Source organism: Cucurbita maxima, unplaced genomic scaffold, assembly GCF_002738345.1.
Source record: "Cucurbita maxima cultivar Rimu unplaced genomic scaffold, Cmax_1.0 Cma_Scf00006, whole genome shotgun sequence".
NCBI lineage: Eukaryota > Viridiplantae > Streptophyta > Magnoliopsida > Cucurbitales > Cucurbitaceae > Cucurbita > Cucurbita maxima.
The window spans coordinates 6109796-6136138 of record NW_019272022.1 but is presented as its reverse complement, the minus strand read 5'-3'; the positions used below and the strand labels follow the sequence as shown (position 1 = coordinate 6136138).

Sequence of the window (26343 nt, the reverse complement as noted above, 5' to 3'; positions counted from 1 at the left end):
CATCTTTCCCGCGCATGCGCCCGTGGGAGATCCATGGCTTCTTACCGTCTTTGCGGCTGGAGGAGGACCCGTTGCTCTGGCCGGTGTTGTCACGGAGCTTTAGACGTGCAAGCCATTCCTCCTCTGTGAGGAGTAGACGACCCCCCTTGTCGACAGCTGAAATAGTATTTTTCTTCCGCTGCTCGACGTTACGCAGTCTTCCGGTCACCTCTTCTACCGTTAGGTCGTTCACGTCAAGCAATGTCTCGATTGAAATCGCAACTTGCTCGAGGTGATCAGGGACAACCTGCANAGGGACAACCTGCAGCATCTTCTTCACGATTTCTGTCTCGCTGATGCTGCCACCGAGTGTGGTGATGTTGTTGGCGAGCCCCGTGATCCGCATTGAAAAATCATCGACAGATTCACCGTCCTTAAAGCGGATCTCCGAGAGCTCCTTCCGCAACTGCTCGATGTTGGATTCCCGCACTCGCTGTACACCGACCCGACGGGATTTGATTCCCTCCCAGGCCGATTGCGCGGTGCGCTTGGTGGAGAGAGACGCAAGCATCTCTGGGGGCACAGATCGTAATATGGCGGCAAACGCCAACCGATCCTCACGGTACTCAATCGTTTCTCCTTCCTCTGGCTCAACAGCATGCCATAACCCTTGCGCCTGTAGGTTGACGCGCANTTGGTGGAGAGAGACGCAAGCATCTCTGGGGGCACAGATCGTAATATGGCGGCAAACGCCAACCGATCCTCACGGTACTCAATCGTTTCTCCTTCCTCTGGCTCAACAACAGCATGCCATAACCCTTGCGCCTGTAGGTTGACGCGCATCAACAAGATCCATTCGTTATAATTGGACTTTGTCAATATTGGATACTGAACGACGGCAGTCGTTGTCTCCCTCTTCGTGGCGGCGGTGATGGAGATGTCGGCACACGACGACGGCGTGGAGGAGTGAGTGAGCCTGCCCGAGATGGGCCCCACGATGTGTGTGTTTTTGCACTTCGCATTTTCTTGTACTCGAACCTGAGACCTTAGTGATGTTAGGTCAAAGCTCTAACCACTTGAGCTATTCAACTTGTTTGTTGATAGGTTGGCTCCTCTACAATGATATACACCGATCTTCAACTTGGCTCTGATACCACTTGATGGTTTTCACAGAATTTAGAGGAAATTCAGAAAATGCGTAACAAAAAGGAGAGAGAAAAAAATAACTCTGAATTTGACTGCGTTGAGGTTGTTTTGTTTTCTGAACAATTCTCCTATTTAAAGTAAAAAGGAATTCTAAAATTGGCTGGAGAATGGCCAACTAAATCTGTGCCACTCCGTTCTAAAACTCTGGTGATCCATTCGACGTGATTTGTCAAATGGTCAAACTCACGATTTTCTGAAATCGTGTGAATAAGAAAAACGGTAAAACTCAGGTTTTATCTAACACCCATCCACTCGGCGGCGAGTCAGTCCTCGCAGCGCCGGAGTACTGCAACGCCAATTTCACCGCCTATTTTACGCCGTCGTTTTGGTCCAACCCGTCTTTGTCCTTAACGTTCGCGAACCGGAAGGCGTGTTACTTCAACACGGGTGTTATGGTGATCGATCTGGACCGGTGGAGGGCCGGGGACTACACGACCAAGATTGAGGAATGGATGGAATTGCATAAGAGAATGAGAATCTACGAATTGGGGTCGTTGCCTCCGTTTTTGTTGGTGTTCGGCGGGAGGATTTCTCCGGTGGATCACAGGTGGAACCAGCACGGGCTCGGTGGCGACAATATCAGAGGACTCTGCAGGGATTTGCACCCGGGTCCGGTCAGTTTGTTGCATTGGAGTGGCAAAGGAAAACCGTGGGCTCGATTGGACGCGAACCGGCCCTGCCCTTTGGACGCCCTTTGGGCTCCCTACGATTTGTTACAGACCCCATTTTCAATCGATTCTTGAACCTCCATTCATCGTTGGAGGAATCTATTCGGAGCTGAAGTTATATAGATTTTTTTTTTTTTTTGAAAATAAATAAATAATAATAAAATAATGGGATGAACATAGAGGAATATATTCATTTTTTGTGTACTAAATTTGAATGTCAATAACCAATCTTCCCTTCCATCTTCTTTAATCCCCATTTTGATTAATTAGGGTTTCAATAGTTTTGTTTGACAAAAAAAATAAAAATAAAATAATATATATATATATATATGAGAAAGTTTATTTCAATTGGAATATTAATATTTTAATAGTAAATATGTTATATAGATTTTTACAAAATCTCATGAGTTTAGCTCCAAATTAAAATGTTATATTGGTGACCCAATAATAATACCGCTCTTTGCATGGGCTGAATAGTGGGCCAAGATATGGGCCCAAATAAAAGCATGCCCATAATAGAATCGAGTTATTGGGCTCAAACTAGAAAAAGCCCACAACAAGGACGCCATTGGGCTAAATAATGGGTCAAGATACGGGCTCAAATAAAAGCATACCCATAATAGAATCGAGTTATTGGGCTCAAACTAGAAAAAGCCCACAACAAGCGCGCCATGGCGCCACGAAGCAAACGCGGAGTAGAAACCAATTCTTGCCCTAGTGTTTGTGTTCTTCCATGAACACGGAATGATGCTTTTTCTGAAACAGAAATAATGGCCAGTTATGCGGAAGCTATTAGTGCAATGAGGCTGCGGATTCAACTTCATCAGCAGCTTTCTTTTCAGTTCATCGGTTCCGTCGTGACGGAAAATGATAAGGTTCTTTCCGACATCAATTCATCGCTTATATTCGTGTCTACTTCTTCGGAAGTCGATTCACGTATCTGGAACTCTTCAATGGAAGTTCCGGGACGAATTGAAGCTGAACCAATCGGATTTGGTTGATCGAATCTCTCGTCTTCTAGTTCTTCGACGAGTCGATGCCCTTGCCAAGCTCTCCTTTAGTTTTTCCGATGAATTGATGGATTCAGTGCTTCGCAATCTCAGGTTAAATCCTTATGCTTGCTTGGAGTTCTTTAAATTGGCTTCTAGTCAACAAAAATTCAGACCGAATATCAATTCCTATTGCAAGATTGTTCACATACTATCACGTGCCCGAATGCATGAAGAGGCTAGGGTGTACTTGAATGAACTTGTGGTTCTATGCAAGAACAATTACACCGCGTGTGTAGTATGGGACGAGCTTGTGAGGGTTTATAAAGAATTTTCGTTTTCTCCTACGGTTTTTGATATGATTTTGAAGGTTTATGCCGAGAAGGGAATGACAAAATTTGCACTGCGAGTGTTTGACAATATGGGGAAGTGTGGTCGTGTTCCAAGTTTGAGGTCCTGCAATAGCTTGTTGAGTAATTTGGTCGAAAACGGAGAAACATCCGGGGCTCTGCTTGTTTATGAACAAATGATTGCATTAGGCGTCCTTCCCGATATTTTTAGTTACACAATAATGGTGAATGCATACTGTAAGGAAGGAAGAGTGGATGAAGCGTTCGAATTTGTGAAAGAATTGGAGAGGTCAAGTTGCGAACCGAATGTAGTAACTTACAATAGTTTGATTGATGGATATGTCAGTCAAGGAGATGTTTTCGCAGCGAAAAAGGTGTTGAAGTTAATGTCTGAAAGGGGCGTCTCTGAAAATTCCATAACATATACTTTGTTGATAAAAGGTTATTGCAAGAGAGGTCAGATGGAGCATGCTGAGAAGCTAATCAGGTACATGGAGGAGAAAGAATTGTTTGTTGATGAGCATGTTTATGGAGTTTTAATTCATGCATATAGTAGTGCTGGTAGAATGGACGATGCTCTTAGACTAAGGGATGCAATGTTGAAAGTAGGCTTAAAAATGAATACAGTAGTTTTCAACTCAATTATTAATGGGTTTTGTAAGCTTGGTCATGTTAAAAAAGCAGCAGAACTGCTGGTTGATATGAAGGATTGGGACTTGAGACCAGATTCTTATAGCTATAACACTCTTCTAGATGGGTTTTGTAGACAAGAAAATTTCAATGAAGCTTTCAAACTTTGTAATGAGATGCACGAAAAAGGAGTTAATTTGACTGTTGTGACTTATAATACGCTTCTCAAGAGTTCTTGCCATGCTGGTTATGCTGACAATGCCCTACAGATTTGGAACTTAATGCAGAAAAGAGGCGTGGCCCCGGATGAGGTTAGTTATGGTACACTTTTAGATGCATTTTTCAAAGTAGGCGCTTTTGATAAAGCTATGATGATGTGGAGGGTCGTATTGTCGAGGGGTTTTGCAAGTAGTACAACTCTTTATAATACCATGATCAATGGCTTTTGTAAGATGGGGAAACTAATGGAAGCACAAGAGATTTTTCTTATGATGAAGGAACTAGGCTGTCCATCTGATGGAATAACATATAGAACTTTAATTGATGGATATTGTAAAGTTGGAAATATGGTAGAAGCCTTAAAATTGAAGAACATGGTTGAACGAGAGGGAATCGGCGTTTCCATTGAAATGTACAATTCTCTTATTACTGGTGTTTTCAAATCTGAAGAATTACACAAATTGAGTGGTCTTCTAGCTGAGATGGCGGACCGGGATCTATCTCCCAATGTCGTAACTTATGGCTCACTTATAGCAGGTTGGTGTGACAAAGGGATGATGGACAAAGCATATAGTGCATACTTTGAGATGATCGACAAAGGGATTGCACCAAATATTATTATTGGCAGCAAAATTGTCAGTAGTCTATATCGACTTGGTAAGATCGACGAAGCAAGTTTGATTTTGCATCAAATGGCAGATATTGATCCTGTTGTAGATCGTTCATGTTCTATTGAATTGACCAAGTCTGGTCCAAGACATCTTCAAACACAGAAAATTATGGATTCTTTTGGCTCAAATGCCACGAGCATCCCTCTGTCAAACAATATCATATATAATGTTGCAATTGCAGGGCTATGCAAGTTTAAGAAGATCGATGATGTTAGAAGAATCTTGTCCGATCTGTTACTTCGAGGCTTTCATCCCGATAATTACACATTTTGTTCCCTAATCCATTCATGTTCTGTTGCTGGTAAAGTCGATGAAGCCTTTTGTTTAAGAGATGACATGATAAAGGCAGGTCTTGTTCCTAATATTTATGTGTATAATGCTCTTATAAATGGTTTATGCAAGTCGGGTAATCTCGATCGAGCTCTGAGCCTATTCCGTAAACTCCCTCGGAAGGGCTTATCACCCACTGCAGTTACATACAATACTCTGATTGATGGGTATTGCAAGGCTGGTAGAACAATTGAGGCTTTTAAACTGAAGGAAAGAATGACTGAAGAAGGCATTTCTCCCTCATCTGTGACCTATTCCACCTTGATACACGGGCTCTGTAAGCGTGGGGATATTGAGCAATCTGTGGGGCTTTTGAATGAAATGATCAAGGCAGGTAAAGACTCGAGCACAATGGATTCACTTCTGGTTCGAGTTTACGTCAAATGGAGAGACAAGCAGAAGACGTCGGAATCGAACGGCTTAACCGATGCCCAATCCATGGCGCTACATCGAGCTTGAGTCGACAACGACATGATGGAAAATTGAGAAATCTTTCTTTATGTATACGGTAATTCTCTAACCTCGGACCATTTTAAAGATTTTCAGAATGTAAAGAGAGAAAGAATCGCATTCTTTTACAGTTTGCTTTCAGTCTCAGTTTAATTCACAATTCTTTGGGGGCCATTTCCATCGGCAGGTCTTGTTCAATAATTGATCCATATATTGTATGGCAACTCATGGTTGTATAATCCTTCAGCAGGCGTGCTTAGTTCAATGGAAATCAGATTTTCGCCTACTTTTTTTGGTAACACAAACTATAGTATTATCATAAACCCTACTCGTTCCGTATGATATCTTTAATATTTTAACGTAGTCCCCCTCCATAACATAATATTTTAGCTTGGTTTTTTAAAGTGATTTTTTATTAATTATCATAGTGAATTTTTTGAAAGATATTTATAGAAAATTTGATTTTATTTAAAAACATGATTTTTTAAAGTATTTCAAACATAATATTAAGAATTATCGAATTATTCTTACAATTATTTTGTTAAATTACTTTTTTTATATGGAGTAAATTGAGAATTGGGCGTTATCAAGTATTCGAGGACAATATGGTCAATTCGCACACATTATCCCCTTTCACCTGCTCACCATTCTCTCTACATCCACCGCAGTTTCAATTTTTGGGAGAAGCTGGATAGAGCACGAGAATGGCTACTTCTGTGTCCTCCCTCGCTTTCTCTCTCTCTTCTCTCTCGTTTTCTTCCCAAGTATCACAGATACCAAACGCTCTGTCCTTTCCACGCTCAAAATCTCTTGTAATTTCCCACTCGAAATCCAATTCCCCACTCGTGGTATCTGCCTCCGCCACTTCCGCAGTGGAGACGGCGGAGCTTAAGAACTATGTGAAATCGAGGCTCCCTGGTGGCTTCGCTGCGCAAACGCTGATTGGCACTGGCCGCCGGAAATCTGCCGTTGCTCGCGTTGTTCTCCAAGAAGGCACTGGCAAAGTTATTATCAATTACCGCGACGCTAAGGTCCTCTATCTTTCCCTTATTCGTGTACTTGCGTTTGGTTTCGTCCATTTTAGTTTTACTATTTTTGGCAGTGGATGTTCTTTGGACGATTTAGGGTTGTTGTTTCTTCTGCTGGATTCGACTAGGTTCGTTTAATGGTAATGCGAATGTTTTTTTTTGGATTAAACCGAAGATTGTAATTATAGGATCGTGATTTCTGTCTTTGATGTGCAAATTCTTGATCCATTTAGAGATGGAAGTGATTATTCAGTGTCTTTTCACTGTCTTTATAATTGATCTGCAGCAATTATTGTATTGAATTGAGATTGTGGAATAAACTTAGAACAACATTATCTACATTCTGGAGCATGCAGGTCTCTTAACGAGTAATTAAATTTAAGCTTTCGCTTCTTCATCTCATGTGTTGAACATAGTTTAGATTCCATTGCTTGTTGCCAAATTCGAAGGGATTGTGGAATAAGTGTTTTCATCAATCACAAGTTGGGATAAAAGATTGCTGCGATTGTATCCATGTGTTTGAGTTTGAGTTTCCAGTGGAATAGTTCTTAGTGCTAAAAGGCATGTCTATTAGGGGGATCGAGTAGTTCATTTATTCTTTCTCAGTGGATTTGGGAGTGAAAATGTGCTTTTGTTCTTCCACTTCCATCACATGTGGGAATCTTTACTTTCTGATGATGTTAGATCACATTGCAAATCCTTAGTTTGTCAGTGTTCATCTACATCTGTTCTTCAAGATGTTAAGATATTGAGTAAATTTAGTGAACAAGTGTGTTTCATTTCTTGTTAGGATGCCATTTTGCCTTGAATGTTTATTGGGTTTTCCTGGTATTGATGCTTGGATAACCCCATTCAAATTATGAGTGTGGTTTAAGTAGAGAGAGTTGTACTCACCTCTGGGTTGGAATATGCAATGTGTTGCAGGAATACCTTCAAGGAAATCCATTGTGGCTTCAATATGTGAAGGTTCCTTTGTTAACTTTGGGATATGAAAGTAGCTACGACGTATTCGTAAAAGCCGAAGGAGGTGGCCTCTCCGGTCAGGCTCAGGCGATCTCCCTTGGCATTGCTCGCGCTCTGCTAAAGGTGAGTGCTGATCACAGACCACCTCTAAAGAAAGAAGGGCTTTTGACAAGGGACTCTAGGGTTGTGGAGAGGAAGAAGGCTGGTCTCAAGAAAGCCCGTAAAGCCCCACAATTCTCCAAGCGTTAAGGTTCCAATTCTTGTCGAATTGTTTTGCATACCCTCTTTTCCTTATTTGTACAACCCAGATGTTATTTTGTACTTTCTTTCCTCTCTAATCTAGTGTTACCTTAAAATTAAAATATTTCTCCTTATGAGCTCTAAGCTAGAACGAGGATATGTATTAAAAACGCAACCCATAATTGATCATCATAACTTTTTTTGAACGTATTTTTTGTCCATATATTTTACCTTTTGAATACTCCTTTTTGTGACTATTTAGTCTCTGTTAATCTTTTTCAAGTTGGATTATAATGTATTGGATTGGGTTTTGAGATCGTAAATTTTCTTTTAACGTGACAAAAAGGACAATATCAACCGTTCTTACCAGATGTTAGAAGCCGTCCATATAAATAACAGATAAATTTTTTAATATGTTTTTTTTGATTATAATTATTATTTTGTAATATCATAAAAAAAAAAAGTTAGCGATCTGTTTTTTTTGTTACCATTTTACTTCAACAAAAAAGAAAAAAAAAACGTTATGACTTGAAATATTATGTTTTTAATATAATTGTGTGTTAAAAAATGGAATAAAATGAAAACATAAAAATGTGAAATGAAATCTACCGCGTCGACGACAATCGAAAGCTGCGCGCACAGTGCTGATTCTTGGTCTGCTTTAATGGAAGAGTGGCATTATGCGTTCTCGTTCTTGTAATGTGGGTATTTCACGGTCTTTAGATTGAGTTTGGTAGGAGTTCCTGAAGCTGGTGTAAAGGAGCATCCATATGTTTGAGATCAGAAGCCCTAAATCTGAATTTTCTCAATTACACGAAAAAATCTTGTAGCGAGTCAGCGATCTGTTTTCCGTTACTACAATTTTTGTCGACTTGAATCTCTATCACTCTTATATTCGATGTCGAAAAGCAGCAACAGTGTATCAATCTCGGTTTCTGACAATGAGTTGGACGACTTGGAAAGGATGCGTGTTCGAGCTCGGAGGAAGCGAAAAAAACCAGGGAATCGAGACAAGAATGAGTTGGCTCGTCGAGTTTTTAGAATCATTTTGAAGTATTGGGTGGTTGTTTTCTTCCTTCTTGCTTTGAGTTTGCTTCTGTTTGAGGCAACGAGAATTGGTCGGAAATCAAGGCTGGAGACGAAATCGGAAGTTGCTGGCTCGACGAGACCAACGATAGACGAGCCGGTAATCGGAAATGAGAAGAAGTCGGATTTAGACAGTAAACCAGACGGGAATCTGAATAGACTCGATCCTGTTACTCGGAAGGTCGCCGGAGTAAGAGAACGTAAGTTAGCAACGACCTTGTAAGAACCTTATTATTCACTGTGAGATTCGTTTGATTTTTCTTTTAGAGAGGATCTACAAACTCTTGTGATGAGAATAGGTCTTGATCTTACATTAGGCTGCTTTTCTGTCATGATTGTAATTTTTCTACGTTGAAAGATGAGAAAGCTGCAGGGTCTGAAATGCATGTTTATCAATTCCTTAGTGCAGGCCCGGTTACTTGATTTAGTTTATCGCTGGAAAATCATCTTTCCTTGGGCACTTTGAATGGATAAAATCTTAACTTATCTTGATGTTTGGGATGGACAAGAACTAAAGTCGACCTACATTTTTGGGTTGTATTAGGTTGCTTGAAACTTCTTCCACCAAAAGAACTAGAGCAATTGGATATTCCTGTACGCGACGGTTCGCCAGTTTCAGAGATTGATGTGCACTACATAACTGATAATGACAGCACATTGTTAGTAGATAAAGCTTCCTTGTCCCAACAGAGCATGAATGGAACAAGATTTAATCTGTTTACTGGATACCAGACTCTCAACCAGAGAGAAGAAAGTTTTCAGGTTATGATCAACTTCTCACTAATTTCCTTGCTTCCCAGACGCCCATGAAATTTCCCCTTTCTTGAATAGCAATTGGTTTTCTAAGTTTACAACTTATCTGTTGGCCCCTTTCTCAAGCTCTAGAAATTTGTCTATACAGGCGAATAGAACTGTTGAGGTACATTGCGGTTTTTACTGTGATAATGGGGGTTTCAAAATTTCTATTGAAGATAGAAATTATATGCAAAAATGCTCCCTTGTGGTGTCAACATGTGCATTTGGCGGTGGAGATGATCTTTATCAACCGATTGGAATGTCAGAGGCATCACTTCGCAAGGTTATTATCTATTACTTTTGAATTGCTTATTGTGCTTCTTAGTTATATATGTTCTCCTACCAAGAATGCATTTAGTGAGGGTGTTCATATTTAACCGATGCAGGTTTGCTATGTTGCATTTTGGGATGAAATCACTTTAAGTGCACAAGAGTTAGTGGGCCATGTTATTGGTGAGGATGGATTTATTGGAAAGTGGCGTGTTATAGTTGTGAGGGATCTTCCTTTCACTGACCAAAGATTGAATGGAAAAATCCCCAAGGTAATAAGTTGTATAATGAAATTTATTAGACAATCAGATTTCTCTTAGTTGTATGATGACATGAAAAATGTTGTATGCTACCATCTGTTGCTTTCGTCTTTTGCTGGATTTATGATTCCAATCAGCATATCGTTTTTGTTTTCACTAATTGTTGTCAATGTTTTGTTTTCTTATTTGGCTTAATACGAGATGAAAATACTTTTTTCAACATCCAGAGTAATAACCCGTATGAACATTTGATGTCACCAGTATGATGAATTAGACCACACTGAGTGTGAGATTCCACATCGGTTGGAGAAGGAGAACGAAACATTTCTTATAAGAGTGTGGAAACCTCTCCCTAGTAGACGTGTTTTAAAACCGTGAGGTTGACAACGAGGCGTAACGGGCCAAAGCGGACAGTGTCTATTAGCGGTGGGCTTGGACTGTTACAAATGGTATCAAAACTAGACACTGGGCAGTGTGCCAGCAAGGACGATAGGCCCCAAGGGTGGATTGTGAGATCTCACATTGGTTGGAGAAGGAAACGAAACATTCCTTATAAGGGTATGGAAACTTCTCCCTAGCAGATGTGTTTTAAAACCGTGAGACTGACGGCGATATGTAACGAGCAAAAGTGGACAATATCTACAAGCAGTGAGTTCAGTCTGTTACACTGAGTTTTGCTATTAAGTAGCGAACCAAAAAACAGAGGATATTATTTAAACATGCAAAATTCAGATTTCAATGCTACATGACTGGATTGCTTATACAACATATTTTATCATGTTCGGATCAAATGCCTCATTCTCTCTTCGGTTAATTATCTGCATAGTGATATAGTGAATCCAATTACTGGAAATTGTGATTTACAAATTATCTCTTTATTTTGTGACATTTATTAGACTTGACTGTAAGGATTATTATATCATGTGGTGCTGCTTGTCAGATGTTGGGTCATCGTCTCTTCCCTAACGTCAAGTACTCGATTTGGGTAGATTCGAAGTCTCAATTCCGGAGGGATCCATTAGGAGTATTTGAAGCTCTTCTTTGGCGTTCAGATTCTGAACTTGCAATATCACAGCATGGAGCTCGTAGTAGTGTCTATGATGAGGCTGGAGCTGTCGTCAAGAAACATAAGGCCACCCCGGAAGAAGTTGAAGTGCAGATTACACAGTACCGTCATGATCACTTCCCAGATGACAAGAGGTTTAATGGACATAAAGGTATTACGAACTCTACACTTTTGCTTTTCATAATTAAATAGCTTTTATTATGACTAAATGTCTTTTTTCTTTGAAATCATGACTGAATGTCTTCTTTTTTTTCTTTTGAAATGGCTGCATCTTAACTTAAGAACAGTTCCTTGATTATGGAAAACAATTTCTTATGTTTCGAGGGAAAAGGGTAATGATAATATTGGCTCCATGTTTTCCATTCAGATTCAATAGGCCTCGAACCATTTAACCCTCTCCGAATCATATTATTTCCTCCATCTATGTAATGAGACGCAAACAGTTGCTAATGGATTTGAATGACTCCATAGATTCTGAGATGTGCAATTTATGGATGGTTTTTGTAGCTCTGGCAGAGGCTTCTGTCATTGTTAGGGAGCATTGTCCGGCGGTGAATCTGTTGATGTGCCTCTGGTTCAATGAGGTGGTGCGGTTTACTTCAAGGGACCAGCTGAGCTTCCCATATGTGCTGTGGCGGCTGAAAGTTGTCAAGAAAATTAACATGTTCCCCGTTTGCATTCGCAAAGATCTTGTCAATAGTATGGGCCACATTCGCAAGGCTAAGCCTCTGAATGTAAGCCGATTATCTTGAACTAAACTACTTTCTTTTCAACTGAATTGTGGAAACTTTGTATTATTTCATTCATTCCTTAATTTAACTACGGATCACATCCTCAATTCTATCCGCTTCCTCATTACTCTTATAACGACCACTTGTTTGCTTGTTTTTTCTTCTTTTAGAAACTTTATGATCGATGATAAATTTAATCATATGAGAACGAACCCTTGTGATTATTGGTTCTTTTTTGGGGTCAAAGTATATGTTGTTACCTAAAAAGAATATCATATCACCATTTTTATTTATTTTTAAAAGTGAGTAGGACTGTTTGGTGATTTAAACAAGGGGAGGGCAAAATCGTCTTATGAGAATAATATTCGACGATGAGCAATAATTTTTTTTTTTCAAGACGCGCTAGTACCATTATAACATACTTATAAAATTAGATTAAAAAAATATTTTTATTTGATTTTTAGTAACAATTGGCAAGTGAATATTTTATATCTTAACTATAAGTCATTTTTTCAAAAAAAAAAAAAAAAAAAAAAAAAAAAAAACAACAACAGTAAACACCTGTTAAGCTGTCTTTGTCGGATTTCATTTCGATATGTTTTAATTATTACGTTCTTCTGTATTTAAAAACAAAAATAAGAAGGAAAAAAAGGAAAAAAGGAAAAAAGGAAAAGGAAAAAAGAGGCTAAGGCTTGCTATTATTTGGGCTCTCCGCTCTGCGATCCAAACCACTTCAGGAAATACGTGTGCCAAGTACGTTGGCGGTGCGTAGCAAATCATCATCTCATCTTACTTTTTTATTTTTTGTTCCTGTTCTTCCTCCTCTTTCTTCTTCCTTTTCCTTTCTCTGTGAATTCATTGTCGCTACTGGTTCAGATCAGGAGCTGCGGGTTCCAGAATGGCGAAATCTAGTGCGGATGACGCCGAGCTTAGGCGAGCTTGCGAGGCTGCCATCGAAGGCACTAAGCAGAAGGTCGTGATGTCCATTCGTGTGGCAAAGAGCCGAGGGATCTGGGGCAAATCTGGCATGTTAGGACGTCAACAAATGGCAAAACCTAGGGTTCTTGCTCTTTCCAGTACGTCCTCAAATTTTATTTCCTTCGTTTTCTTTTTCTCTACAAATTGATTTGCGTCTTTCAACTCAGTATCTTCTCGCTGTTCTCAAATCACTCTTCGAATTCCAATTGAGTCTACTGAAATTATCAGCATCTACAGTTTCTGCCGCTATCGGGCTCTCTAATATGATTACCGACTGTAGTTTCTGGTTTGTACGGACTTTGAACCAATTTTGTATACATGCGAAGGTGCATTCGTACACAGTAGGAGCTCTCTGAAATTACTTTCTCTCGTTCCTTTACTGTAGCTTTTTACTGATATGGAATTCCTTTCTCTCTTTTCACTGGATTTGTCGTTTCGAATGCGTTTGCATAATTGTTTATGCACGGCAGGGAAATCATTAATATTATAATGCGTAGTTATCTGAACAGTCTAAATATTCAGCTATGTGCCGGGAAGAGGTAATTGCACGACTGCACTCTGGATAGACGGGTGAATTTTATTTTTTAACGTTGATATTGCTTGAAAACTACAAGCGTCCTATATTCCATAAAAAAAAATGGATTAATGTTATGGGAGCAAACGCTTTTCGAAGATTAGCTTATTTGAACTGTCGAAATTGAACATTTTTGAGCTATTGAAGCGTTAAGTTCGGTAATTAGTAAATGGAAAATAACCTTACCTGGATAGGATCTATTCTGTAAGTTGTACTCATGTGTCGTTGAGATTTCAGTATTAGTCAAGGGACCTCGTTCTTTTTGTCCTTAGCAATCTCTAGGCTTCCAGTGCAGTTGTAGCTCTGACAATATTTCTAGCCACTCCATGAACTCCATCCTATTTAGAGGAAGAATTTCTTACGTGTTCAAGTTATTACATCCATTGTCCATTTACTTCTCTATCTTTGTCATCGTTAAATAATTAATATTATATTTGATCTAGTGGCGATATTGTAGTTTGTGTGATCTTGGAAACGTGACAGATTGTCATTTTAGTTTCATCTGTGGTTTTTTGCAGCAAAAGAAAAAGGTCCGCGAACAAAAGCATTTTTACGGGTCTTAAAATATTCCACAGGTGGAGTTCTAGAGGTAATGTCAGAATTTTAATTATTTTTTTGGGTTTATGAAAATTTAAAATTTTTCTCCTTCTTATAATAAAATGTAGCCATGGGCTTTTGTATCGAGTATTCCTTGCATTGCTTTTTGGTTATTTTTCTCTTTTCTATGTTCAAGCATTTTTTGGTGGCCGAAGTCTAGTCTTTTTGCTTCCCCTATTGATAATCAATTCCACGTGCAGCCTGCAAAGTTATACAAACTAAAGCATCTTTCAAAAGTGGAAGTTATGACAAACGACCCCAGTGGATGCACATTCACACTGGTAATGCTCAATTTCAGAATATTTCTTATCCAAAAAATGCTCCTTCCCATGTTATTATTTGTCTAGTGTTGTCTATTTTTTGGACTTGGCACGATGATTAGGTCTCTGAAAAATGGAAATTGGATGCTACAGTGCTGCTTAATTTTTGGTCATTCTTCTCTGTGAAACTGCATTTTTGCAGGGATTTGATAACCTAAGAAGTCAAAGCGTTGCCCCACCTCAGTGGACTATGCGCAATATTGATGACCGGTAAGATTATAGAGAAGGGATTATTGTTATTTTTTTTTTGGTGTTTTTGTTTTTAGCTCAATGCATGTAGTTTAAACAACGCACATTCTGCTATTTTCCTTATTTTTATAACATCAATTACTTAAAAGTTTTAATTATGTCGATTTTGTATTTTTTTCCATCTAGGAACCGACTTCTGCTCTGCATCTTAAACATATGCAAAGATGTATTGGAACGACTTCCAAAAGTTGTTGGTATAGATGTTGTGGAGATGGCTCTTTGGGCGAAGGTGCATGTGGTTTTCCTTCTTTTATAATATTGAAACTTAACTTCAGGTTGCTGTTTTATTTTGTGTTTTTGTTTTTCAATTTAATGTATATTTATTTAAAATATTTCAAAAATTTATTATTCACAATTTGATGGCTTGATCCCTTTCATTCATGTTAGATGAATATAGATTACTCTTGCTTTTATTTTATCTCTATGTTTTCTTTGGCACAAGTGATGCTATATTAGCTTGGAGACGTCTACTACTAGTTTATTGCGGAGAAATATGCATGCATATGCTTGAGGAAAACGTGCCTGCCCTATCCCTATAATCTCTTGATACCTTTAGCCCTATCCTTGTTAGGACTTTTAACTGAATTTTATTTACTTTTAATTCTTTAGAGGTAAGAAGTGTTTATATACGTAACATGGATTTTTCATTATGAAAATGTACTTTCAGCCCTAACCTTGTTACAACAACTGCTTGTGCCGCCTAGTTTTCTCCGCTGAAGTTGGTTTGGTAATTAATGTAGGAAAATACACCTACAGTTCCTACACAGAGGAGTCACCAAGATGGTCCTGTCGCGTCTAGAGTAACAGAAAGTGACCTTAAAGTCACTGTAGAGAAGGAACTTGTTTCTCAAGCTGAGGAAGAGGACATGGAGGCACTTCTGGGCACGTGAGTTTGACTTACCATATTTTTCCTGTGAATTTTTTTTATGAGTCATATTTTTATCAATTGGAGTGAAGCAGGTGCATAATGTTAGAATACTGCTATAATATTGTTTTTTTGTGTGCTGCCGCTTGATTGAGACAACAATGATTGTTGTGCTGTTTATGATTATTGATATGCAGTTATGTAATGGGCATTGGTGAAGCTGAGGCCTTTTCTGAAAGGTTGAAGCGAGAGCTCCTTGCTTTGGAAGCAGCAAATGTCCATGCTATTTTGGAAAGTGAACCGTTGATTGATGAGGTAGTTACCTTTGTATTTTTCCTACTATTCAAATTTTCATTTGCCCCTCACATCTTTTCAGCAATTTTTACTTTATTGAAGAAAACATGTTGCGGCATCTTATCTGTTTTGTTATGGTTACCTAAAACAATAAGCCTTAAATCTATTGATCATATGGCAACAAGTATTTCCAATATTAGTCTCTATGGCACCTGAGATGCTAAACTTTCCTCTTACACAATTACTATTAATATATTTGTTTTACTATGAGCACTTTTTACTACATATAGCTTGCAGTATGGCTTACTAATATTGTTAACGCAACTTGAGTTGCTATGAAATTTCTCATGACTGAAAGCAGTGTTTTATGTAAACGTTGTCTGCTTGTTGTTTTAGGTGCTACAAGGGCTTGAGGCAGCAACGAATTGTGTTGATGACATGGATGAATGGTTGGGAATCTTCAATGTGAAACTTAGGCACATGAGGGAGGACATTGAATCGGTAGATAATAACATACATTTTATATGTAGTTCTCTCTTAAAAATCTCTCCTCACCTTCTTGGGCCTAGATGTGAATGCATATTGGATGGATTTATTGTTGTGCCCGAGTACATAAGTGTGACCTTGCTAGCATCATAGGCATTCTTCGCCTTTTTGCAGTGTTTGCATTTTAATACTTGCTATAATTTTTTACTCTCTCATTTTCACCTTTTCTCTTTGGCTTGGTTTGGTTTGTTTCTAAATTAGTCAATCCCTTTTTTCAATATATTTGTATGTATATATATTATCACCCCTTTTTGGATAAAAAATTTAGGAATGATTTCAAGAACTCATGATTTAAAATTTTTAATTTTTTTGGAATGAGATAAAATTATTTATCTTTTGTGTAACTTTAGAGTTGGACAAAAGATAAATAATTTTATCTCATTCCAAAAAAATCTATTACTTTATTTTTTTAGCATATGCTAATAAGATAAAACTATTACTTTATTTTTTTAGCATATGCTAATCAGATTAATCTATTACTTTATTTATTCTATATTTGTGAGTGTTTGAGCTAGCTTGTGTGCACCTCGGACTATTTTCATAGGACAACCACTTGAGAATGAATCTATTACTTTATTAATTCCTACCTAAGTGAGATTTATACACTTCTTACATTAAACTTGTTTGTTTCGTGAGCAGATAGAAACCCGGAATAACAAGTTGGAGATGCAATCTGTGAATAATAAAGCACTCATAGAGGAGCTTGATAAACTTCTTGAACGCTTACGTGTCCCTTCTGAGGTTTTTTTATTCATTAGATTTTAGAGGAAGTGACAAATTTTATGCAATTTTTCTTGAGCTCTCTAATGATGTTTTATTGGTTGTAGTATGCAGCATGTTTGACTGGGGGTGTGTTTGATGAGGCGCGCATGATTCAAAATGTGGAGGCATGTGAGTGGCTGACTGGTGCTTTGCGTGGCCTCGAAGTACCCAATCTGGATCCCATATATGCAAACATGCGATCTGTATGGCCCACAATTTCCTCTTATATTTCAATTTTCTTGTGATAGTATGTGTTCATCATAAACCATAATTATGAATACTTGGAGACATTATTTCGTAAAAATGTTTAGACAAATCAATGCTGGGCAACTTATTAATTATATCTAGTTGCTACTGAAGTTTGGCTGTTTCAGTTGCTGAATTGTTCTTTATGTTGTATTTTGAACAATAGAGTTGTCCGTTGTGGTTTAGATGTTTGCAAATAATTAACAATTGAGATACTATCATGTGGTGTAATAGCCGGTGGCTCTTTAGGACATCAGTAAAAAAAACTTTCTCAAGTGTTAGCTACACTGTTCCAGGTAAGGGAGAAGCGTGCTGAACTTGAGAAGCTGAAAAGTACCTTTGTCAGAAGAGCTTCTGAGTTCTTAAGAAACTACTTCGCTAGTTTGGTGGATTTTATGATAAGTGACAAGAGTTACTTTTCTCAGGTATTTACACAATTTATATATTTTCTTATCTGGTTAGTCATAATTTAAAAGTTGAATGTGAAAATTACTGCTTATTTTTATGTTTTTAATCAGAGAGGACAACTGAAGAGGCCTGATCATGCTGACTTGCGGTACAAATGCAGGACTTATGCTCGTCTTTTGCAACATTTAAAGGTCAAATTACTCAAAAGGATTTGCAGTATGATTGCTTTTATTGCCTCCTCCTGCACTAACTTGTCTTTTTCCTTTTATTACTTGTAGAGTCTTGATAGGAATTGCTTGGGTCTGTTGAGAAAAGCCTATTGTAGCTCCCTTAACTTGCTTCTTCGCAGGGAGGTGAGTGAAAATATCTTAGTACCTAGCTGTTGACCATTGCTCTAGTGTTTTTTTTGTTGAATATTTTTTCAGATTCTATAACCCTTTTAATTAAGTTTCAATTAAAATTTATGTTGATTCTATTTCCCAATAAGCTCATACACCAGTTGAATCCAAACGTGTCTGAGCATGGTTGGGTCAAGGTCAAGAGAGACTAGTGCTGAATTTTCTATTTCTTAGAAGGCTCCATCTTTATCATGATTATCTAAAGTCAAACATGTCTGAGCATGGTTGGGTCACTTGTGTACATTAGATTTGATTTACTTATTTTTTAAATCTTATGTTTTTGTCCATCTTTAGGCTCGTGAATTTGCTAATGAACTTCGTGCTAGCACCAAAGCATCAAGAAATCCAACTGTCTGGCTTGAAGCTTCCTCTGGGTCTGGTCAGAATGCGAATGCAGCTGATACCTCTACTGTCTCAGAGGCTTATGGGAAGATGTTAACCATTTTTATCCCTCTTCTTGTAGATGAGGTTAAAGAACTAGTCCTACATGTACTTGATCATATGATAATTTTGTTCTTTGAATGATTTTCTTCTTCGTGACAACAAATGCAGAGTTCATTTTTTGCTCACTTCATGTGCTTCGAAGTTCCTGCCCTTGTGCCTCCTGGTGGTGTTAACGGTGGTAAATCAGGATACGATGACGATGACGATGATTTGGGAATTATGGATATTGATGAGAACGACAGCAAATCTGGTTTTCCTACTTGCTATTATCTTTCTTGTTCCTCCCGGGATCTATCATATCTTTGTAAGTCTTTTGACATGCAACATGGGATGTTGTAGGGAAAAATTCTGCCGAGCTCGCAGCATTAAATGAATCACTTCAGGACTTGCTTGATGGCATTCAGGTGATATATACTCTATTGTTTTACATATTCCTACGTCTTTTTTTCACCACATATTTTTTCTTGTTACTAATAACTGACATAAATTCGAAAAGAGAAAGTTCTATAGATTTTGGATATCAATTGCTTAGGATTTATCAATATCATTCTATTGTTCGTGTGTGTTTCTCATTTATTTTATAGATGGGAGAACCTTCTGGAAAAGCCTGTATATCTCCGTTACTTCATATAAACAATGAGAGTTCATGAGGCTAGCTACTTGTGTAGTTAAATAATCACCTTTGTTATATATACAATATGTTTGGTGTTACCAAGTTAATTTTTCCACGTTGATTTCTAGTTAAGTGATCAGGTATATACCTTGTTAAATTGCACCAAGGTTATTTGGACATTAATGTCATTTAGAATCAAAATGGTTTAATGTAAATGTAGATCATTTACAGAATAAATATCGAGACAGAGGCTGTTCATAAATATTAAACCAATTTGTTTGAAATGTGAATCAGGAGGATTTTTATGCTGTTGTGGACTGGGCATACAAAATTGATCCACTGCGCTGCATATCAATGCATGGCATTACAGAGCGCTATCTTTCTGGACAGAAAGCTGATGCAGCAGGATTTGTCCGTCTTTTGCTTGGTGACTTGGAGTCGAGAATTTCCATGCAGTTTAATCGCGTAAGTTTTGGCAATAAGCTAAGATTGTACATGTGCATGTGATTGTACACAATTGACTTGAAGCTAACGATAGAAGTACTTTCTGAGCTGTATGACGCTGTTGACCTTATTGAAATGTGCAAGTGTTTTGCAGTTTGTTGATGAAGCTTGTCACCAGATAGAAAGAAATGATAGGAATGTCAGGCAAATGGGTGCACTATCTTATATTCTGAGGTAAACTGGTTCTGGAAGGTTCATGCATTTATTTCTTACAAATTTTTGTCAATCTTGAGGATCAAGATATACAATATTGCACCGTTTAATTGTTAACATCTTTGGTTGGGTAACATTACTTAGAAGCTGCAGCTTTTAGTTCTAGCTGATACATTCACTATCTTCTAAGCAGATCGATCTTCATGAGCTGTTGAAGGTTGTTGCCTTGCTATTTATTTGTTTAATTTTTAGATAGTGTTGTTTTGTAATCGTACAACTCTTTTAAGTACTAAGACTTTCATGTTTGTATGTCAACAGATGAAAATATGTAACAATCAAGTTAATTGACAATTAGCAGTTAAATAGTTGTACATACTTTATTTGACACAGGTACATTTGCACTTTGTCAATGAGTAATGTAAAAAATGAAGCCTTCTCTTTGCAATAAAATACCGACTATATGTTGAGAATACTTATTAGGAAAGGACTTGGGGGTAATACTGAGCTTCTGTTGGGCTTCTGAAAGTGTAAATTGCAATGAAGTGGAATGGGTGGCTGAAAACTGGAACATGCAGTTCTAGATTTCAGTGCACTGTTTTATCGATTGAGTTCCTTGATCTGCTAGATCTGCTTGCTGGCTATTAATTCTATAATTTGAAGTGTATTAACTCTGAAGATGAGTTCTTCTAAGATAATTTTTTTGGACTATGGAGTACCTATATGTTCTCCAGGCTTATCATGGAATTTTAGAAGATAGTGAATGCTCTTAGTTTGCAATAGTGCACTAAGTGAGGAGTGCTACAATTTCTTTCATATTTTGTCATTTGTTTCCATGTCATTTTTTTTATCCTTGTGTCTGTCTGTAGATCACTTATCTTACTTTGGAAATTATTAATACCTTCTTAGCCCTCTATCCTGGTATTTAAATGATTAGAGAAGATAGTTTTTGCTTCAGTTCATGCATCTAAAAAGGATTTTTTTTAATCAATTTTGTCAATTTGCTTCAAGTTGGCTGTTTTACACATAAGAATCTTACTGCGTCATGATCACAAATATTCCTTCTATTATACGTCTAGTTTTATATTTTACATTAATTCATGTAACGGCCCAAGCCCACCACTAGCAGATACTGTCCTCTTTGGGCTTTCCCGGACTTCCCCTCAAGGCTTTAAAACGCGTATGCTAGAGATCATTTCCACACCCTTATAAAGGGTGTTTCGTGCTCCTCCCCAACCAATGTGAGATATCACAATCCACCCCCCTTCAGAGCCCAACGTCCTCGCTGGCACTTGTTCTTTTCTCCCATTGATGTGGGCCCCCCACCAAATCCACCCCCTTTGGGGCCCATTGTCCTTATTGGCACACCGCCTCATGTCTACCCCCCTTTAGGGAACAAACTCCTCGTCGGCACATCGTCCGATGTTTGGCTCTGATACCATTGTCCTCTTTGGGCTCGGTGTCTGACCCAAGCCCTCCACTAGCAGAGATATTGTCCTCTTTGGACTTTCCCTTTTGGGCTTCCCCTCAAGGCTTTAAAATGCATCTGCTAGGGAGAGGTTTCCACACCCTTATAAAAGGTGTTTTGTTCTCCTCCCCAATCAATGTGGGCAATCTCAATGCAAACACAAGTGTCTTGGGGATAGTTAATGGAAAATTGGAAGGGGCTTTATTTTGGAGTGCTATTAAGTTTTAAGTTTTCTTAAAGGCATATGTTTTACTCATTGCCTGTCTACAGATTTGCAACTCTTGCTACACGAATGGAGCAGTACATCCAGGGACAATCCAGGGATTTGGTTGATCAAGCGTATACAAAATTTGTGAGTTTCCTAAAATTCATTTATGATCGTTACAATGATGTGACTGTCAGTAATCTGAAATTTTCTTACTTTCTTGAATTGGTTGGTTCTTCTCCTGGCTGTGTCCTGTTGCAATCTGCTCATATGACTGCAGATTGGCATGCATGCTTTTAGATCACTAATGGGTGCATGTATTGTAATTCTTATTCTTTACTGTCTATATACATTTTTTGTAGGTCAGTATAATGTTTGTCACTTTAGAGAAAATTGCACAAACAGATCCAAAGTATGCAGACATTTTTCTTTTAGAAAATTATGCAGCTTTTCAGAATAGGTATGCATTACGTGGATTAATCTTCAACTTTTATTGCGATGATGTATACTTTTGTGTCTGTTAACTTCTATGTATCGCATGCAGTCTCTATGATCTGGCCAACGTTGTGCCTACCCTTGCAAAATTCTATCACCAGGCAAGTGAAGCTTATGAGCAAGCTTGCACTCGACATATAAGTATGATTATATACTATGTAAGTCATTCGCCTCATCCTCCTTTTTACCCCTTCTAATTCTGGAAATACGTTTGGAAGTTGATCCTTTTACTTTTCAGCAATTTGAACGGTTATTTCAATTTGCTCGAAGAATAGAAGACTTGCTTTACACCATCCCACCAGAAGAGGTTTGTATGTTGCAAATATTATTTTGCCGTTGGATTTTCCTATCTAAGAATGCTCTTTAACTACCACTACCAGCTTACTGTAGTGCATCAGAGTAATCAACTATTCTGCTATGTTATCTTTTTTATTATCATTGGTCCATGATGATTATTGAATTTTGTAGAATTATTAAGTCCTTGACTCTCGCCTTTTTCTTTTTCCCCTGTTATGGGCGTAAATTTTAGGTTCCCTTCCAGCTTGGATTGTCCAAAATGGATCTTCGAAAAATGTTAAAATCGAGTTTGTCTGGAGTAAGTTGCAATTCTTCAGGGAAGTACATTTCTATATTTCTATGTTGAATACACGGTCTAAATTTCAGTTGGGATGTAAACATAGGTTGACAAATCCATTAGTGCGATGTATAAGAAGTTGCAGAAGAATTTAACCTCAGAGGAACTACTTCCTTCTTTGTGGGATAAGTGCAAGGTACACGATGTCTCTTCTCTGAAAAGTAGTCGATTTATATGATGTAAATAAACGGCAGGTTTTTGGTTGATTATCACACCAGAATAATCCCTCTTTTTATGTATCGGTGAAAGATTAGTTAATAACTTACTTCGTCCTTACGAGTTCATGCCCTCAAGTATTGAGGTTCGAGAAATCTAACAGACCTTTGCTTTGATTGCAGAAGGAATTTCTGGACAAGTACGATAGTTTCGCTCAACTTGTTGCTAAAATCTACCCCACAGAGACCTTTTTCTCTGTGGCAGAAATGAGAGATCTTCTAGCTTCCATGTAAAGATATTTAAAAACGATCGGACCCTGTCCTGTTTATTATCTTTTTGTTTTCTTTTTTTTCGATATAAATTTGAAGAGGTCAGTCATTCTTTGTTTCATTCAATAATTTCATTAAACGACTCCAGAAAATTTGTAGAAAGCCAATTGCCTTCGGTCAAATTAGGTTTTGTATTTCTCATGTATAAGAGCTTTTGGGCGGTGCTATGACCTCTTCTGTTGACTGCTAGTGTCTGTCTACTACGGATTTGTAAGTATGAAAGGATAGTTTCTTAGCATAGCTCTTCAATTTTTTTAGCTTCTACTATTGAAAAATGTTATGATAAATTGCAGTTAAAATATTAAGGATAGAGAGGACATCACGAGTTTATAAGATTCCATTAACATTCTCTGTTGAATACTAGTTAGTGAGGGCACACAGAGGACAGACCAACAACATACAAGTAATTAGAATGAACAGATAATAGTATTCATGGGATCTCTTGGGAAGCACGTTATATATTACCACTTAGTGTGGATACCCTTAACAAGATGGTTTGTCAGACGTTGAAAAGACGAGGGTTCCTAACATATTTGAATAATGAATTTGAAAAGAGAAGAAAAAGCAAGTTGACATGGAATGGTACAAAGAAAGGAATAGATGAAAGGAATAAATTATAGGGTTAAATTGAATTCCTCTTATGAACAATACTGTACTTATTATACATAGACATTGTGAGTTGGATGGGCATAGCCACGACAAGCTTTATTAACAAATAAAGGTTCAGCACTTAGGAACAGGCAGAAGAACTGTGTACACGCTCTGTTTCCATGTAACATCACCAAATGAAAGTACTTGAAACTTGATAAAGAACGAACCTGCACGACTGAATGGTTAAATATTCGAACTCCGCCACTCCACTTATGATTTAAAATAACTTGGTACGAAAAATAACTCCAAACAGAAGGATTTTGTTTGCTCATCTGATAAAATGCATAGAAATTTTTTTTATCGGAGACAGACAAGAATGTCGTGGGCTGATTTATTGCGTTTGAAAGAAACACTCAGGAAATAGATTCATCCAAGTATTCCCCCACAAACGGCTCAAAAGTGCTTGAGAAATACTCACAGAAACAATCTCAGTTTCAATTAAACCAGAGTCTGTATTCTCATCATCGCCGCACTTGTGCTTAAATCTAACAACCTCAGTTTCAATCAAATAGAAGGAAAATCATCAACAAAAGCTTCAATAAAGTCTCACAATCGTAAAGAGAAAGATATAAAAAATGTAAACCATTTGATGAAAGACAAGAATGGAGGTTTGATTACTCTCAGACAAATGCCTCGTTTTGTCGTCACGGGTGAATGGATTAGAATCGGACTCGTCATCATTGTTCATCATCACAGAGAACCAAAAACCTCCACATTGCTAATCAACTACAAAGTAATAAGAAAAATTCAATCGAGAGAAGAAAACCCTAAGCCATCAAGAATCAGAAATTCGAGGATGAAAAACGGGCGGCGAAGTTTAAGTAAAGAAAACGAGGAAGGTGAGTTTCTAGTTCTGGTCGCAGTCTACTTATAGGCAGAGTGAGGCTAGGGCTTATCGTCCCAATTCATGCTACATTCATTCAAAGACGAAATTGCCCCTTCTTAGTGCGCTGAGTTCGGCCAAATAGACTATTCTTTATTCTCTATCACACCTTTTTCTGAAAAGGCCCAGGTAAGCCCACACCTATTGGGCTGACCTCGGCCCAATAGACTATTCTTTATTCTCCATGGTTCAGCCCCACCTTTTTCTGAAAAGCCCCAAGTCAGCTCACACCTATTGGGCTGACCTCGGCCCAATAGACTATTCTTTATTCTCCATGGTTCAGCCCCACCTTTTTCTGAAAAGCCCCAAGTCAGCTCACACCTATTGGGCTGACGACGGCCCAATAGACTATTCTCTATTCTCCATGTTTCAGCCACACCTTTTTCTGAAAAGCCCCAAGTCAGCCCACACCTATTGGGCTGACCACGGCCCAATAGACTATTCTCTATTCTCCATGTTTCAGCCACACCTTTTTCTGAAAAGCCCCAAGTCCGCCCACACCTATTGGGCTGACCTTGGCCCAATAGACTTTTCTTTATTCTCCATGATTTTAGCCCATATAGTTCCTCAAAATTGGATGATTTATTCGCAAGTCATGCAAAATCACTTGTGGCAAAAGTGCTATTGTGAAACTAGACAGGTGCTCTTCATGAGGTCAACCAACCATGTGAATTTGGGCCTCTCCACCCAAATTCTCCTCTTCAAAACCTAATTTGTGGGTATCAAGTGCGTATAAATACTGTACACTACACATCAATAAAATATAGAAAACACAGAATACCTTTCTCTCCCATTGAGTGCATATACCTCGTCTCACATCTTGGGATTAAGAACCTTGGGATTTGTGATGGTTATATGAGTAAAATATTGACCGCTAACCATTGAGTAGATGTAAGAATTCAATGGAGCTGAAGATTAATAAACTATTAAATATAAACAGTACTTTTGTACTTCTATCCAAGGTTTTTAAAACACATCTCTCTTTCTCTCCTACACTCCTACAATTGATGTAGGACCTCTCAATCCACCCCTTCCACCCCTTTTGAGGCCTAGCGTCCTTGCTGGCACACTATCTCGTGTCCACTCTCCTTCTGAACTCAGCCTCTTTGTTGACACATTGCCCGATGTCTGGCTCTAATACCAATTATAGCAGCTAAAGTCCACTGCTAGCAGATATTGTCCTCTTTAGGTTTTTCTTTTTGAGTTTTTCCTATAGGTTTTTAAAATGCGTCTACTATGGAGAATTTTCTGCCCCTTTTAAAAAAAAATTGTTCATTCTCTTCCTCAACTGATGTGAGATCTCACAGTCCATCCGGTCTAACGTCTTTATTGGCACTCGTTCTCTTCTCCAATTAATGTGAAATCTTACCAACTTAATTAACTGATAAAATGAATAAAAATTCACAATTTGAGGGGCTGCCCTAAAAAGTCGTAAAGAATTCCTAATTTCAATACATTCCCTTCTCCAATGTTCTAGAGACCGAACTAGTTGCAACAAAATAAACGGTAATTAGGAGTTAGACCAATCCTAAGAGTAGAATTTACAGCATGTCACAACACTAGTACTTCTCTTACTACAGTTCTGGAAGGAAAAAGCCTCAAAAGAAAAGTCATTAACGACAAGAGACATACCACACGTAGGA

The 26343-nt window shown here is 38.1% G+C and overlaps 5 protein-coding genes and 1 non-coding gene across 6 annotated transcripts in view; 5 read left to right on the top strand and 1 right to left on the bottom strand.

Annotated features, from left to right (window-relative positions):
* The window catches only part of LOC111481031 (probable galacturonosyltransferase-like 1), a 7546-nt gene extending 5463 nt beyond the window's left edge, over nucleotides 1-2083 (top strand). The window contains exon 2 of the mRNA XM_023126308.1: nucleotides 1429-2083. Within this exon, the coding sequence (XP_022982076.1) occupies nucleotides 1429-1928 (500 nt within the window). The 3' untranslated portion in view covers nucleotides 1929-2083. The remainder of the gene's footprint in view (nucleotides 1-1428) is intronic.
* A 491-nt stretch (nucleotides 2084-2574) lies between these two features.
* Nucleotides 2575-5731, top strand: LOC111480971 (putative pentatricopeptide repeat-containing protein At1g19290). Its single transcript, XM_023126216.1, has one exon. It carries the CDS (start codon nucleotides 2721-2723, stop codon nucleotides 5499-5501), a length of 2781 nt encoding a protein of 926 aa, XP_022981984.1. The 5' UTR covers nucleotides 2575-2720; the 3' UTR covers nucleotides 5502-5731.
* Nucleotides 5732-6127: 396 nt separating this feature from the next.
* On the top strand, nucleotides 6128-7931 carry LOC111481030 (30S ribosomal protein S9, chloroplastic). Its single transcript, XM_023126306.1, has 2 exons — nucleotides 6128-6523; nucleotides 7445-7931. The coding sequence occupies exons 1-2, from the start codon at nucleotides 6197-6199 to the stop codon at nucleotides 7730-7732; spliced, it is 615 nt and encodes a 204-aa protein (XP_022982074.1). The 5' UTR covers nucleotides 6128-6196; the 3' UTR covers nucleotides 7733-7931.
* A 373-nt stretch (nucleotides 7932-8304) lies between these two features.
* LOC111480998 lies at nucleotides 8305-12050 on the top strand. Its single transcript, XM_023126253.1, has 6 exons — nucleotides 8305-9009; nucleotides 9354-9571; nucleotides 9711-9887; nucleotides 9991-10146; nucleotides 11075-11351; nucleotides 11708-12050. Exons 1-6 carry the CDS (start codon nucleotides 8622-8624, stop codon nucleotides 11950-11952), a joined length of 1461 nt encoding a protein of 486 aa, XP_022982021.1. The 5' UTR covers nucleotides 8305-8621; the 3' UTR covers nucleotides 11953-12050.
* A 555-nt stretch (nucleotides 12051-12605) lies between these two features.
* LOC111481101 (exocyst complex component SEC3A) lies at nucleotides 12606-23406 on the top strand. The gene is made up of 26 exons (XM_023126434.1): nucleotides 12606-12695; nucleotides 12808-13007; nucleotides 14002-14072; nucleotides 14281-14361; nucleotides 14543-14610; nucleotides 14776-14878; nucleotides 15390-15535; nucleotides 15712-15829; nucleotides 16205-16309; nucleotides 16994-17095; nucleotides 17182-17319; nucleotides 17659-17787; nucleotides 17881-17961; nucleotides 18049-18123; nucleotides 18463-18636; nucleotides 18721-18862; nucleotides 18952-19016; nucleotides 19520-19690; nucleotides 19824-19903; nucleotides 21618-21699; nucleotides 21915-22012; nucleotides 22097-22205; nucleotides 22286-22354; nucleotides 22577-22642; nucleotides 22728-22817; nucleotides 23020-23406. Exons 2-26 carry the CDS (start codon nucleotides 12830-12832, stop codon nucleotides 23128-23130), a joined length of 2652 nt encoding a protein of 883 aa, XP_022982202.1. The 5' UTR covers nucleotides 12606-12695; nucleotides 12808-12829; the 3' UTR covers nucleotides 23131-23406.
* A 1026-nt stretch (nucleotides 23407-24432) lies between these two features.
* LOC111481337 lies at nucleotides 24433-24516 on the bottom strand. The gene has a single exon (XR_002718051.1). It is a non-coding gene; the product is annotated as a small nucleolar RNA SNOR75 (small nucleolar RNA).
* Nucleotides 24517-26343: the final 1827 nt, after the last annotated feature.

Excerpts from the sequence above, each read along its gene's own strand:
- LOC111480998 (XM_023126253.1), top strand. The coding sequence starts at position 8,622 with ATGTCGAAAAGCAGCAACAGTGTATCAATCTCGGTTTCTGACAATGAG. Across the intron at positions 9,010-9,353 it reads GGTCGCCGGAGTAAGAGAAC|GTTGCTTGAAACTTCTTCCA; the intron begins GTAAGTTAGCAA and ends GGGTTGTATTAG. Across the intron at positions 11,352-11,707 it reads GAGGTTTAATGGACATAAAG|CTCTGGCAGAGGCTTCTGTC; the intron begins GTATTACGAACT and ends TGGTTTTTGTAG.
- LOC111481101 (XM_023126434.1), top strand. The coding sequence starts at position 12,830 with ATGGCGAAATCTAGTGCGGATGACGCCGAGCTTAGGCGAGCTTGCGAG. Across the intron at positions 13,008-14,001 it reads TAGGGTTCTTGCTCTTTCCA|CAAAAGAAAAAGGTCCGCGA; the intron begins GTACGTCCTCAA and ends GGTTTTTTGCAG. Across the intron at positions 22,355-22,576 it reads ACACCATCCCACCAGAAGAG|GTTCCCTTCCAGCTTGGATT; the intron begins GTTTGTATGTTG and ends CGTAAATTTTAG.
- LOC111480971 (XM_023126216.1), top strand. The coding sequence starts at position 2,721 with ATGATAAGGTTCTTTCCGACATCAATTCATCGCTTATATTCGTGTCTA.
- LOC111481030 (XM_023126306.1), top strand. The coding sequence starts at position 6,197 with ATGGCTACTTCTGTGTCCTCCCTCGCTTTCTCTCTCTCTTCTCTCTCG. Across the intron at positions 6,524-7,444 it reads TCAATTACCGCGACGCTAAG|GAATACCTTCAAGGAAATCC; the intron begins GTCCTCTATCTT and ends AATGTGTTGCAG.